The sequence below is a fragment of the Nilaparvata lugens genome, chromosome 5 (genome assembly GCF_014356525.2).
Source record: "Nilaparvata lugens isolate BPH chromosome 5, ASM1435652v1, whole genome shotgun sequence".
Lineage (NCBI taxonomy): Eukaryota > Metazoa > Arthropoda > Insecta > Hemiptera > Delphacidae > Nilaparvata > Nilaparvata lugens.
Window position 1 is genome coordinate 76,279,003 of NC_052508.1, and position 15,596 is coordinate 76,294,598.

Consider the following 15,596-nt stretch of genomic DNA (forward strand, 5'->3'; position numbering starts at 1 on the left):
TGCGTATTATTAATTAGTTAGTGTTTGGTAAGTCATTAGGCGGTTAGTTGTTATTTGAACATACTAAATATTTAATACATTTATAACAACTTTTCTAAATTTCAATTTTTTTTTTAGGATAAGGTCCGGACCGCATCGAAAGAGAATCGCTCAACTGTTGCAAAATCCATGGAAGCTGATGGTTCGTGCTCTCCCGCTTCTGAGATAGTTGAAGGAGACATCCTCAGCCACAAATTGCCGAAAATTGATGAGAATTCTCTGCCAGATCAAACTGAAAATGTAAAGATCTTCAAGGTTTCTGATACTCCAGAGGTGAGATAATGCTTTTCACTAAAAATTGTGTAGTGAATACTTGCAAGATTTCTGATGATACTCTAGACGTGAGAATACTGTTTCTCACTGTCTTTTTCCTTTAGAACTACTTTTGAATATAAATAAAGATATAAATCTGAATACCCTTTTAAAAATGATTTAGTCAGGACATGTTTCGGCTATACTAGTAGTTCTATGAACAGTAGACCTCTCGCTCAGTAAGTTACATTGACCTGTTGTTATGTTTTCTCAAAAATTAATAAATAATTCATCAATTTAAAATGTCTAGAAAAAATCCTAAATAAACATAGAGCTTTCTGTCCTATCGTACCGTGACGTGTCGTCCCGGAATGTGAGTGTGAGCGCTGTTATCAGGTCTGGCTGCAACTGTCTACAACGTTGATGGAAAGATACATTTTCAAGATGTTCGATGTTTTTGAACGGGTAGTATTATAGTCCACTAGACAGCTGATTTATGATGAATAATTCGAAAGTCTGATTTTTACGGTAATATTGGCGTTCAATGGAGACTTTTGTATTATCCTTGAAATGCAAAATTTCAAAAAACCGTATGTATACGTCGACACGAAATTTAAAAAAGAACATACCTGTCAAATTTCATGAAAATCTATTGCTGCGTTTCGCTGTAGATGCGGAACATATAAACATGAAGAGAAATGCAAAACCGTCGACTTGAATCTTAGACCTCACTTCGCTCGGTCAATAATGCCATTATCAAGTTATTTTTTTATTTCTCACTGTTATGAGAAGGAATAATACTGTTTTTACTGCTCTCAGATTTCTTTAATCTTCAAGTAAAAACCAAAACTTTAAAGACCAAAACCGTCGACTTGAATCTTAGACCTCACTTCGCTCGGTCAATAATGCCATTATCAAGTTATTTTTTTATTTCTCACTGCTATCAGAAGGAATAATACTGTTTTTACTGCTCTCAGATTTCTTTAATCTTCAAGTAAAAACCAAAACTTTAATCAGCCGCCATTTGGGATACAAGTATCATAGAACATTTTTGTCGATGTCATCTTCCTTGTTTCAAAATGGCATTTAAAATTATGTACCACACATTTAAAATATTCTAGTTACAACCCCTAAGTCACCCCATTATGAAAGGTTGAAATTCAGTTGTACGTCAAAAGGTGGAGTATTTGACCAATAACTTATCTTGAAAGTTACAGTATTATATCTACAACAGTCTTAAACTTATTGAAGGGTTCCCATACATATGACTCACTCTGTATTTATGTGTTAAAGGTCCTGTTTAAAAATGTTCTAGTTATCAAACTAGGAGAGTGACAGCTGATTTACTGAGACTTTCCAAATCGTATACCACTTGTTTCCAGAAATGGTTTGTATTTCTTGGCCCCAAGTTTTTTTGACCGAGCGAAGTGAGGTCTAAGATTCAAGTCGACGGTTTGGCATTTCTCTTAATGTTTAAATGTTTGAATGTTTAAATGCTTATATGTTTATATGTTGCGCATTTACGGCGAAACGCGGTAATAGATTTTCATGAAATTTGACAGGTATGTTCCTTTTTTTAATGCGCGTCGACGTATATACAAGGTTTTTGGAAATTTTTCATTTCAAGGATAATATAAAAGGAAAAAGGAGCCTCCTTCTTTCTTACGCCAATATTAGAGTGTAAATCAGACTATAGAAATTCATCATGAATCAGCTGACAAGTGATTACACAGATGTCTGGAGAAGCCAGTCTATTGCTGTAAGGTCTATAGTTTCAATCAGGTACTTGTGGATGAGAATACTGCGTGAGGCCTACTGTTCACAGAACTACTAGTAATAACATCCCAATATTGAAATCAAGAGGATTCACAATCAACTTGTTTTAAAAAAAGAATTTATAGATGTATCAGAGGTCTTATGCCTGACCATTTAGAATCCTTATTCAATGTAATTTTGTAGTTTACATGTAATTTTGGTGGCTTTAATTAGTATTAGGAAGATTAGCTGTAATTGGAAAGTGTGCAAGATGAGTGAATGGTTGCTAGTCTTTTCTTCCCTTCTTATTTTTCTTTCTTCATTTATCCATGAATTCAGAATTAATTCAAGTGATATTCATTCCTATTTGCAAACGTGGAGTATCGTATTCTCCCAGAAAGTAGTATTTTTTATTCCAATTCACAAATTTATTCCCAATAAAACATACCAGTATTTATTTTATTGTTCCACTGAGCTGTGTGGTTTTGTTTTTCTTATTGTTTCTTATTGTGAGTTTGAATAGGCAACATTCTTATTATTATTCTTATTATTTATTATATGTAATTTTATTCTATTCTATTTCATTTATTGTATAAAACACTATAATCATAATACAATTATGACATTGGAGGAAAAACTAGGCTGAGGCTGTACTATTTCTCTCGAAAATTTTTGATAAAATGTTAATATTGTCCAAAAGTTAAGGTTATGTAATCACACACTGCTTCGTCGCTTGATTTTCGGTCCAGGAATAATGATTTGAAAATTTTGAAGGTTGATTTATAATATTGGTTGTTTGTATAGACACCTGTCACACCAGACAACAAGGATGAAAGTAGAGCTGTGTGCGAAGTCGAGGGCGAGAGTGAGAGAGCAAGCGATCTGGTGACCGAAGGTCTTCTGCAGCGTCTGCATGACATCATCCTTGTCTTGCCCGATTCCAACGCCCAAATCGTCCTCGAACGGATTGTCAAGATAGAAGCTCTGCTCGTTATGGCCAATCATCCAAATGCCAGGATCAGAATTGCTGTTATTAAGGTGAATATAATAATAATAATAATTTTCATTAATGGGGACGACAGGCTGAAACCCATTTTGCCTACTTCACACAATACAATATTCTCAACACATTATACAATTTGAAATACAAGAAGATAAAAAAATGAAAGAAATTTATAATACAATTTATATAAAAGAATACAAAAATAATCACTGAAGTAATCGTAAACAATGGGATTTTGATTCATTAATTCCTAATTTGAGTTAAGAGAGGTACTGGCTATGGCATTAATGTTCAAGAAAGATTCTACTTCTAACAAGAAAGAATGTCTATGTAAAACCAAGAAATAAAGAAAAGGATCAATTAAATAGTATAAAATGAGAACATCAATCACAAAAAACCAGATCACATGCTACCCAACCACATTATATGAGATCTTACGGAATTTGGAGGGGGAATATGTCATTTCACTGTCTAGCAATTAGAATTCTTGAAGTTTTCACATGAAAGTACAATAATTTCAAATTTTATGACAAAATCTATTGGTCTGGATGAAAATTTATGGAAAGTGTTGTAATGAAAACCTCTGTAGTTAGGTCCACGTTATAATGGCAGTGTTTGATTAGCAATGGTATTGCTATCCTTGTCTATCATTCAACAAAGCGGACAGCGCGCTTTCTCTTTCTCGCTTTGCTTTGTTGCCAGATTGTTTTTAACAATCTTGAATTAGTAATAAATTATCAAAGTATTTCATCTTAATTATGAAAATTCTTCATGAAATCATTAAAAAATATAATTTCTTGCTTCATAAAATATAATTGATTATTTTAAACGAGAATGAACAGTTAATACCACATCAATAAACCTGTATGAGCTGTCGTCTATAGGCATTGACAAGACAGAGGATCGGCAACGTTGTTCTCCTATCTTTCTCCACTGCCATTACAACGTGGACCTTACTATAGTTATTTGAATGTACGTTCTTCGTGATAACGGTTACTAAGCACTGTGATTGGACATTCCGAATAATATCAACATATTGCCATTTGAAAGCAAAAACTTACTTTAGCTTTTACCTTGTGACAATTAAATCCATTTTTCGATGATAATCAGACTATAGAATTTTTATGATTAATCAGCTCGCAAGTGGATTATTCATTGCATGAATTACACAGATATCTGGAGAAGCCGGTGAACAGGTGACACCAGATACTTGTGGATGAGAAAACTGTGTGAGGTCTACTGTTCACAGAACTACTGGTATATTATACCAGTATTGTATCAGAAATTGATAATAAATAAATAAACTGGTGTTGAGTATTGAGCGTGCTTGTGATTGAATTGGCAGATAGTGACGGCCTACCTGCAACGCGCGACCGACACGGAGCTGAGCCGCTTTCTACGACTGAAGGGCTTCCAGCTGCTGGCCAATCAGCTGTTTGCACACGAGGTGACACGACCGCTGGCCGCGGCCGTCGTGACCTTGGTGACAGGCCGGCACTGGCTGCCGCTGGCCGATCAGCTGTTGGCCGACACTGAACCGGTGCTGGTGTCGCCGCTACAGATGGCCGCGCTGCCCGCCTTGCTTGCACTTCTGCCCCGGGCGGCAGCCGACTCTGATCTCGGCCTTGCAGCGCAGCTGGTCGCCTTTGTCGAACGCTTCTTCAACAAGGTCGGCATCAACCTTTATTCATTCATACAATAAGTACATTATCAAAATGATAGGGAGAGGGAAAATAAGGTAACCTTGTGCTATTCCTCTCCCAAATTTAGATAACACATAGTCCGAAATAGGTTAAGTCTTGTAGTTCTTCAATTCACAATATGTTCAATCCTCGAGTATTTTCACAAAGTAGATTTTCAAATTTAGATGCTTCAAAACTACATAGAAGAAATATTTCACATTATAAATAAAATAAGAAATATTCACATATTAACTGACCGAGCGAAGTGAGGTCTAAGATTCAAGTCGACGGTTTGACATTTCTCTTAATGTTTATATGTTGGGCATTTACGACGAAACGCGGTAATAGATTCCCATGTAATTTGACAGGTATGTTCCTTTTCAAATTGCGCGTTGACGTATATACAAGGTTTTTGGAAATTTTGCATTTCAAGGATAATATAAAAGGAAAAAGGAGCCTCCTTCATACGCCAATATTAGAGTAAAAATCAGACTATAGAATATATTCATCATAAATCAGCTATCGAGTTGATTAAAAATTGCATGCCATGACGCATGCAATTCAATATCTCAATGTAACTTGGTAAAAAATCAGCTGCTGTGTAGACTATAAATTGCATGCCTCATTGAATGCAATTTTTATGCAATAACAAATAATGAACTATTGATTGCGTGCAATAACGCATGCAATTAATAACTAAAATAACATTGTATTGTCTCTCGAACTTGATTGCGTGCAATAACGCATGCAATTAATAACTAAAATAACATTGTATTGTCTCTCGAACTTTCTCTGCTTTAAACTCGGGCTGTCCTGTTGCCAGTATGTCTTGAAGGAGATTAGCTTTTGATGTTAGCATTTTTGATACACCAACCCCAACAGCCATTAACCGTTTGACAGACAGACAGGATTTACTCTGATGGACAGTATAAGAGCAGGCTGCGGTTTATAACTGCGCGAGGTCTACTGTTCACAGAACTACTAGTAGTTTAGTTTATAAAATAAATTTGTAAGTTGAATAATATTGATGAATTATGCTAAACACTGAATATACACTGCTATATGCTATACACTGAATAGCGTATAATAAGATTATTTGTTTTTGTTTGCAGGTACCTCAAGCCTTTAGAGCATTAACAGATGCGGGTATTTTGGAAGTGCTATTGAAAACATTACTGGCCGTTGCACATTCCACGTCCAATGAAGCCAATCACGTGACTGATTCCAATCAAGGGAAGGTTTTGAATGCCATACATTCTTTCCTCATTGCAATCGTCAGCCAAACTGTTCAAGGAGTTGGAAATTATTATATTCAGGTAATAAATTAATTTATAATTTTGTAATGTATAATTTAAGGGCCGATTTCCTAGCTCGGGATATAGCTAAGTTCTAGACTTTAAACAGCCCAGGTCAGAAAATTGGCTTCCCGGAACGGGGCGTAGTCGCAGTTTTTATGATAATCTTTATTTTATCATTTCTATAATTGGAAACGTTCTACCTTGACGAAATGAAACATTCCTAATAATTCAGAATAGCTGAAACTTTAAACTATTTCACTTTTTGTGTAGTTGAGAAGTTGATATTGTGGTAATTATTCATATTGAATGAAAAAGACTAAGAAGTTGTCAAAAAACCACTGATAACCACTGATTTCAGTGGTTTTTTGACAACTTCTTAGTCTTTTTCATTCAATTTAAACTATTTCCTCGTATTTTGTGTTCAATTTTCTAGTTTTTCGAAATTTAATTTAAACGTGGACTGCGACTAGAATAGAATAGAAAAACTTTTATTTATTAATCAAGAAACACACATTACAAATTATAAGTTCCAAAGCATTTAACCCTTGGTCAATGACCATCAGGATGAGTTGAACATTTTTATTATTATTTATAATATTCCATAAAAATATTTTGATATTTTTGATCATCAATGAACAGCTTATTTCAGAAAGGGACCTGAGTCACTTTTAGTGATTTTTCAGGAACTGCAAAAAACTGTCTGGATAGAACAATCCAATTTTTTTCGACCTGATGATTTTTTTTTGATGCCAACTACATCTGTACAAGTCTGTTAGTACCCATAATATCCTATTTTATGATATAGTTCAAGTATAAAAATTATTTTTGTCCCTGTATTTCATGGACTTGGGTACCTTTCTGCAATAAAATTATCAACTCTCACTATAAGAAATTCAATTTCATTTTATTATTCATAACTTTGACACAAATACAGCAATATAAGAGCAGATAACTTCACATTTTTTTATATTCTATTGATTCTGCTCTGAAAAATTTATTATTTTTTGATAAAAAGGCTCATGTTCATGAGTGACATACTTCAAAGCTTTCGTGAGGTCTTCAATTTTTTCTTTTTTCAAAGGTATCATTTCTGAATTAGTATAAGCTAGTGCTTGAGGAAGTTGTATTGTATTCGGATCAACTTTAGAGACATTGAAATTACAATAGTAATAAGCAGTGTTAACACTTATAATAAGTGTTGTTGAATTAATTGCAAAATGCAGAATACCTAACCTCTAAGCTTAATAATAATAATACCAGCTGTAGCGGACAAGATGCAGGTTTACCAACTAGCTACTTTAGTGCAGAAAAGTACTTGAGTCACTGACTTGGGTCCCTTTCTGCAATAAACATAGTATGTGTCATATGATTTCTCTGTGATATAGACATTGAATCGGGTTCTTTTGTGCACTAAACTATGTGTCTACCTCCATAGTAACTGAATCCAGCATAAACTGAAAATTGATAAAAATTGACTCAGGTCCCTTTCTGAAATAAGCTGTTCGCACTATATAAAAGTATTCATATAGATCAAAAATATTTGATCATCAAGAGACAGTTCAGTAGCATTCAAGGAACAAATATATTAGTGATTTAATTCAGCTAAAAGAAAATGTCTATATCTCCATGCATCAGAGCAATATGCACCAACACACTGCCAGCTCTCGCCATTCAGAAGAGTTCTCATTTGTGGCCATGAGAGAAGCGTCCTGCCAAAGTAGCGTCGCCTGTACTCGCCGAGAACCGGGCACCTGCCAATCAAGTGGGCAACATCTTCTTTCTTCAGGCTGCACAATGAGCACGTCTTGTTGCTTTGTGTGAAAGAGTACTTGTTCTATTGCACAAGCTGATTCTAAATGGTCAGGCATAAGATCTCTGAGCCATCTAAGAATTCTTTTTTAAAAACAAGTTAATTCTGAACCCTATTGATTTCAATTGGGATGTTATTAAAAAACTTAGGCCCAAGAAATACAAACGATTTCTGGAAACAAGTGGTATACGATTTGGGAAGTCTCAGTAAATCAGCTGTCACTCTCCTAGTTTGATAGCTGGGAACATCCCTGAGCAACGTATGACCACCGTTTCCAGACATTACAAAGAACATATACAGGACCTTAACACATACATATATCTAAGAGGCAAACATCCAAGGCACTGAAATAGAGGAAAAGAATGTTCATAATTATCTACCCTTTCTATTTATAACACGGACTATCGATTTCTGCACCGTTATCAATGGCTTCAAGTGACAAATATAGGTGGAGCCCCAACAATTAATACCATAACTTATTTTTGGATCAACAAATGCAAAATATAACTGCCTAAGAACATTTAAAGGGAGAAATTTATTCAAGAAATGGAATTTTCGCAGGACAACAAGTGGGCAACATCTTCTTTCTTCAGGCTGCACAATGAGCACGTCTTGGTGCTTTGTGTGAAAGAGTACTTGTTCTATTGCACAAGCTCGTTCCTGGCCGTGAAGTATCACTAGATAACTCTGAAGTCATGGTACTTGAAGATGTACTCATTCCAATGGCTTAGCTGACTCCTGAAAGTATATCGTTGACTTGATATCACCTGCTGCTCCTGCAGCTCATGAAACTTTCCTGCTATTGTCGCCAAGGTGTCGTCCATATTGAGCATTGACTGCGACCTTAGACCAGTTATAGAATAGACACGCTGGGAAGTCTAGCCTCTGAAGCCAACATCTACTTCCATATCACCATATCGTGACGTCAGCATCGGATAGAAAACTTCTCTGCAGAGTTTGTTTACATTGTAAATTTACAATGTACATCTATGAATTAACTCCTCTGGATGTGTCGTCCAACATCCAGAGAAATTATTATTATTATTGTTTTCTATCCGATGCTGACGTCACGATATGGTGATATGGCAGTAGATGTTGGCTTCATCGACTTTCAGTATGAATATACAATGGGCCGTGTCTATTCTATAACTGGTCTAAGACTGCGACTACGCCCCGTTTCGGAAAGCCATTTTCTGACTCCAGCTGTTTAAAGTCTACAACTTAGCTAAATCCCGAGCTCGGAAACGGCCCTTAGTGTTTTGTTGATTAGTTATTAAGAAGTTTTTTAAAAACTCGATACTAAACTCTTTTCAGTTCGAGCAGTTTACGCTTTCAAGCAGAATGAAATTGAACTTTATTTTCATAAATTTGACTCAAATCCATGGAAATGAAAATATAACCCATCTTTTGGACATTTTGCCATTTATAAAATTTTAGAGTGAAACAGTTTTGGGCTATAGTGAGGTCCACGTTATAATGGCAGTAGAGAAAGATAGCAGAACAACCTTGTCAATCCTCTGTCTAGTCAATGCCTTCTATAGACGGTAGCTGATACAGGTTTATTGATGTAATATTAACTGTTCATTCTCATTTAAAATGATCAATTATATTTTATCAAGCAAGAAATTATATTTTTCAATGATTTCGTAATCAAGATAAAATATTTTGTTAATTAATCATTATTTCTACATTTTTAAAAGACTATCTGGCAACAGAGCAAAGCGAGAAAGAGATAGCATTATCAACTTTGTTGAATGATAGACAAGAATAGCAATACCATTGCTAATCAAACACTGTCATTATATCGTGGACCTCTCTAAAGCACTAATGATCATTGAATTTTAAGGGTAACTAGACGATAAAAATGCAAATGTAATAATTCTCCTATGCTAAAGATATATGCCTTTCGCCATACTACTATAGACCCCTACATTTTGAGTATGGGGGGGGGGATAAGAACCACCAGCCTTTGCACTCAGGTTCGTTAATGACAGGGATCTTCCTATGTATCTATATATTTTTAACCTAAAAATATTTTATATTTTATTTCATTATCAGATTCTTCTCCATTATGATTTGTCCATAGGATTTTATCTTTGTCAGTGCTTTATTTATTCATTTATACAATTAGTACATTACCAAAATGATAGGGAGAGGAAAAATAAGGTAACCTTGTGCTATTCCTCTCCCAAATTTAGATATCACATAGTCCAAAGGAGGTTAAGTCTTGTAGTTCTTCAATTTACAAAATGTTCAGTCCTCAAGTATTTTCAAATTCAGATGCTTTTATAATTTGTCACAGTACTGATGAATAAATGAATAATTATAATAATTAAGAATTATTATATTGGTACTCTGAAAATTTATATTCATTCATTTATACAATAAGTCTTTATAAAAATGATAGGGAGAGGAAGAATAAGGTAACCTTGTGCTATTCCTGTCTCAAATTTAGATAACACATATTATATCAAGAATGTTCTTAATGTAGTAATAAATTCTGTTGCAGGTAATGAATGATTTAATAGCATTGTTCAACTGTCTTGAGAAGCAGGAGCGCCATGATTGCGATGATAAATCAAGGTATTACCAATTTTTACCATTATAATTATAACATTGTATCTTAATTTGATTAACATTTCAAGTTTTATAATTTTCAATTATTAATGCAGTATTTTTCAGCTATCAGTGATGAGTTCTCTTTAGAAGAGAGATAGCTCTCTATCTTTCCGAAGAGAGATAGCTGTAGGACTGAGCGAACTTGACAGGTTAACGAGAACAGACACCCAATGTTTGGCCACACACCTGCAAATCACCGGCTCAAGTCGCGACGCTGCTTTCTAAAGCTGCGTACACATATTCGCGCTTCCAACCCGCACCGAGCACGCTCCTCCCTCGTACCGCCCTCGTACCGCCCTAGTACCACCATCGAACTACAGTCGCTCCTCCCACGCACCCATCATGAACGTTACGGAAGATGTTAGATCTTCTCGCGTTCCCCGGTCGAACCACTGTTGCTCGCCGGTCGATCATCAATCGCTCTGCTGGAGTGACGTTCGGTTGCGGAGCAGAGCGACAGTCTGTACGCACCTTTACAGAGACACAGGAGCTGGACTCCTCAGCACTACAGGAAAGAATGAGATTATGGCATGAGAGTACTTACGCCACTGACTTGGTGTTGAGGGAGCAACTTCCAACAGGAGCAGAGCTGTCATATGGTAAATGGAAAACTCTGAACCGCCTTAGAGCAGAGTGTGCCTGCACGAAAGAAAATCGCACAACTTGGAGGCAGATTGAGGATCCGTACTGTGGCGATATCCAGTCAGATGACCACCTCCTAAAATCCACCTCCTGCACTCGACAAGACCTCTTTGTATTCAATGACGAAGCTGTTGAAACAGTGGATTTTTATTTTAATTTAGGCCCTAGCCGTCAGGCTCGCTTCGCTCGCCATATCCGTCTAGCCAGGGGGCTCCGCCCCCTGGACCCCCGACTGGATCGTCCAAAAATGAGATCAGCGGGCTCGCTTCGCTCGCCTGCATGTAGACCTCAACTTAATGCCAACCTGACAAAATTTTTAATTTAGTTACCAGAACAACTGTTTCGAAGAGGTACTCTCTCTAGATTATAGTTCTATATTAACATATGGTATGCACATTTCAATTATAATTTTAAGATATTGGAATAAGAAGAATATACATGCTAAAAGACGAACTTTAAACCCTTAAAAACCACCCTTAGAGTTGAAATATCGCCAAAAGATTTCTTAGTGCGCCTCTAAAGGGCCAACTGAACATACCTACCAAATTTGAACTTTTTTGGTCCGGTAGATTTTTAGTTCTGCGAGTGAGTGAGTGAATCAATCAGTCAGTCAGTCAATCAGTGAGTGAGTGCCATTTCGCTTTTATATATATATAGATTTAATTATCTATCACCTGACACGCACGAACGAAAAGTGATGATTTAGTGTGAGCATAACCTATTTTTGGACAATTTCTATCTAAATTTGGGAAAGGAACAGTTCATGATTTTTGTCCAATTTTGAGTTCAAAATATTTATAAACTAGGAATTTAGAATTTAGAAAAGTTGAAAACCAAATTAAATAAGAATTATTTACTAAATCATCACTGATAACTGAAAAATACTGTATTAATAATTGAAAATTTTAAAACTCATAGTTTCCTTCTTAGTTGAGAATGATATTGTATGTAGAAATTTTAAAAAAGTGTAATGAGTAATATCAAGGTATTTACAGCCTACTAATTTCCCTACTCTTATGTAACATAGCATCTTAACCTGATTGAAGAGGTATATTTTTACTTTCCTTGCCCTATTACCCTAAGGAAAGTATTGCTCTCCGAAAAAAATTAAGGTACCCAAATTTCTAAATTTTTATACGTTTCAAGGTCCCCTGAGTCCAAAAAACTGGTTTTTGGGTATTGGTCTGTGTGTGTGTGTGTGTGTGTGCATGAGTGTATGTGCGTCTGTGTACACGATATCTAATCTCCCCAATTAACGGAATGACTTGAAATTTGGAACTTGAGGTCCTTTCACTATAAGGATCCGACACGAACAATTTCGATCAAATGCAATTCAAGATTGAGGCTAAAATGGCGAAAATGTTGTCAAAAACAGGGTTTTTCGTGATTTTCTCGGAAACGGCTCCAACGATTTTGATCAAAATCATACCTAAAATAGTCATCGATAAGCTCTATCAACTGCCACAAGTCCCATATCTGTAAAAATTTCAGGAGCTCCGCTCCATCAATGCAGATAGATTCCCAATTATCAGGCTTCAGATACAATTGAAACAAAAAAAAATCAAGTGGGGTAGATTGAGCATGAAAATCTCTACAATTAATGTTCAGTAACATTTTCACCTAAAATTGAAAATAAGCTTTAAATTCGAGAAAATGTGATTATTCAATTGCAAATTATTGTTGATTCTATTAAATCATTCACTATGAAGAGATAGCAAACCTCATGTGTGTCTCCAGCGTTATTTCCCTGTCACCAGCTGGCTCAAATCTTTGAATAGTAGACTTGAGATGCGCGGGAACACTAGCGTCAGTGATCAATTTTCATAACGGCAAGGGAAGTTGTGTGAGTGCGCCACACCAGATTTTTTCAGTACGAATTCAAACCTTCAAGCATGGATTTACGGTGAAGAGACAGAGGTATAAGGTTATTGTCTTTCCATCAATACAAGCTGAATGGTTGATAAAAAATCCTCAAGTCATTACAAACTCAAAATTCTAGTCCCGATATTATTTCAGGATATAGCTCTGCTCGCTGAGTTCAATCTAGTTGAATTGTTAGAAAAAATGTTTGTCGATGTAGATACATACACTGAAGCTACTGACATTTACTATAAAAAACGTGACAAGATACTGTCATCGTTAGACTATAATTTCTGCTATAAATTTTCGGCTCTAAATTTATTGTCTAAATTCAATATTTTCCAAATTTGGTTTTGTGTTTTGTTTCGGTTTTGTATATATTTGGACTTTTTAACATCAAAATGAACTTTATTTGGAAGTGAAAAGTGTGAATTTAAAGTATTGTGTTTACTATAACCTTAGTGTCCGGTTTCCCATTAGGGAACTTTGGACTATATACGGCGAGGTGGAACTACCCTTGGGTCTCCCCACCATTCAAAGCCATACGCTAATAATAATAATAATATCGTTAGACTATATGATTTTGAAGTTAATCAAGTAAGTACCCTCAATATTCATTTTCTTCATGACATTTTTCTTCTTTTTCTCATGACATTTTTTTCTGAGTGCCCACATGATTCGTTGTTCTTTATTACATGGTTTGTGCCCATGTAAGATATTTTAAGTGCATATTTTTCCACCTCTCATCTTTTCTCCTGGAAAGTAGATTCAGCAATAAATTTAAGATAGGATTTCTATAAAAAAAACCATATTTCTATTGTTAAGCAGCTTTTTTGTTTTTAATTTATTTAGTTCTTATTTTATTCTTAGCTTTTATTTATTTTTACTTTCCTTGCCCTATTACCATAGGTAAGGAAAGTATTGCTTTCCGAAAAAAATTAAGGTACACCCCAATTTCTAAATTTCTATACGTTTCAAGGTCCCCTGAGTCCAAAAAAGTGTTTTTTTGGGTATTGGTCTGTATGTGTGTGTGTGTGTGTGTGTGTGTGTGTGTGTGTGTGTGTGTGTGTGTGTGTGTGAGTGTATTTGCGTCTGTGTACACGATATCTCATCTCCCAATTAACGGAATGACTTGAAATTTGGAACTTGAGGTCCTTTCACTATAAGGATCCGACACGAACAATTTCGATCAAATGCAATTCAAGATGGCGGCTAAAATGGCGAAAATGTTGTCAAAAACAGGGTTTTTCGTGATTTTCTCGGAAACGGCTCCAACGATTTTGATCAAAATCATACCTAAAATAGTCATCGATAAGCTCTATCAACTGCCACAAGTCCCATATCTGTAAAAATTTCAGGAGCTCCGCTCCATCAATGCAGATAGATTCCCAATTATCAGGCTTCAGATACAATTGAAACAAAAAAAATCAAGTGGAGTAGATTGAGCATGAAAATCTCTACAATTAATGTTCAGTAACATTTTCACCTAAAATTGAAAATAAGCTTTAAATTCGAGAAAATGTGATTATTCAATTGCAATTATTGTTGATTCTATTAAATCATTCACTATGAAGAGATAGCAAACCTCATGTGTGTCTCCAGCGTTATTTCCCTGTCACCAGCTGGCTCAAATCTTTCAATAGTAGACTTGAGATGCGCGGGAACACTAGCGTCAGGTGATCAATTTACATAACGGCAAGGAAAGTTGTGTGAGTGCGCCACACCAGATTTTTAATCTAATTTTTGAATGAAGAATGTTGTAGTAGTATTTCAAGGAGACATAAAAGGGAGACATTAACTTGTCTCCATGTATGTATTTATGCAAATAAATAAATTATACACATTTTGATTCGAACTGGAAATAGGACAGTTTTGGGTATGAACCTGTTGTCTTTTTCAAGTTGAGTATTTGTACAAGATGTATTAAATAAATAATGGAATAAATTATTTTTCAGATGCGTTTATGTGCTTCGCGCCGCCCATTGCACTTTGCTGGAAACAGCCCTCGCTGTCATTCAGAATAAAATTAGCTTTCAACAGCCATTGGTGGCTCGAATCAGGTCTTCAGCAACTGCATTCTTCAACAATGGTAGTCAATCTTTTTCAATTACTACATAAATTAATAAAAGGATTTTTTGAATACTCTCAGGCTCAACTCACACTTACGTGACTCAGGTCGAGAAGAGACTCGTCTTTAGTCGAGAGCATGTGTTTCCAATTGGTGACACTCAGACCAGTCGATTCTAGTCTCCGCGACGTCACCATTTGAAAACACATTCTCTCGACCAGAGTCGAGTCTCTTCTCGACCTGTGTCGCGTAAGTGTAAGGCTCAACTCACACTACCTCGACTCAAATCCAGGATATTCCAGTCTCTCGACCTTACGACTTTCTTGATCATTGTCACTACTTCAGTTCCATGCTACTCCATTTCTAACCTCACTTTATTAAAAATATAAGATCCAATTCGTCACTACTTCGCATGTAACACATTTTGTAATAATTATTATGAATATATTGTCCTATCTAATTCTTATTATTGTCTTATCTAAAATGATAAAACATCACTTTCATAAAACATAACCGCATTTTCATTAAAAAATCAACGGTACTACGCAACTCAAGTCGAGGCTCGACC

The 15,596-nt window shown here is 35.6% G+C and overlaps 1 protein-coding gene across 1 annotated transcript in view; it reads left to right on the plus strand.

Annotated features, from left to right (window-relative positions):
* The window catches only part of LOC111046960 (lysosomal-trafficking regulator), a 168,987-nt gene that overhangs the window by 87,143 nt on the left and 66,248 nt on the right, over window positions 1-15,596 (plus strand). Inside the window, exons 22-27 of the mRNA XM_039429615.1 lie at window positions 118-312; window positions 2,851-3,084; window positions 4,395-4,718; window positions 5,844-6,047; window positions 10,349-10,422; window positions 14,916-15,049. Coding sequence (XP_039285549.1) covers window positions 118-312; window positions 2,851-3,084; window positions 4,395-4,718; window positions 5,844-6,047; window positions 10,349-10,422; window positions 14,916-15,049 — 1,165 coding nt within the window. The remainder of the gene's footprint in view (window positions 1-117; window positions 313-2,850; window positions 3,085-4,394; window positions 4,719-5,843; window positions 6,048-10,348; window positions 10,423-14,915; window positions 15,050-15,596) is intronic.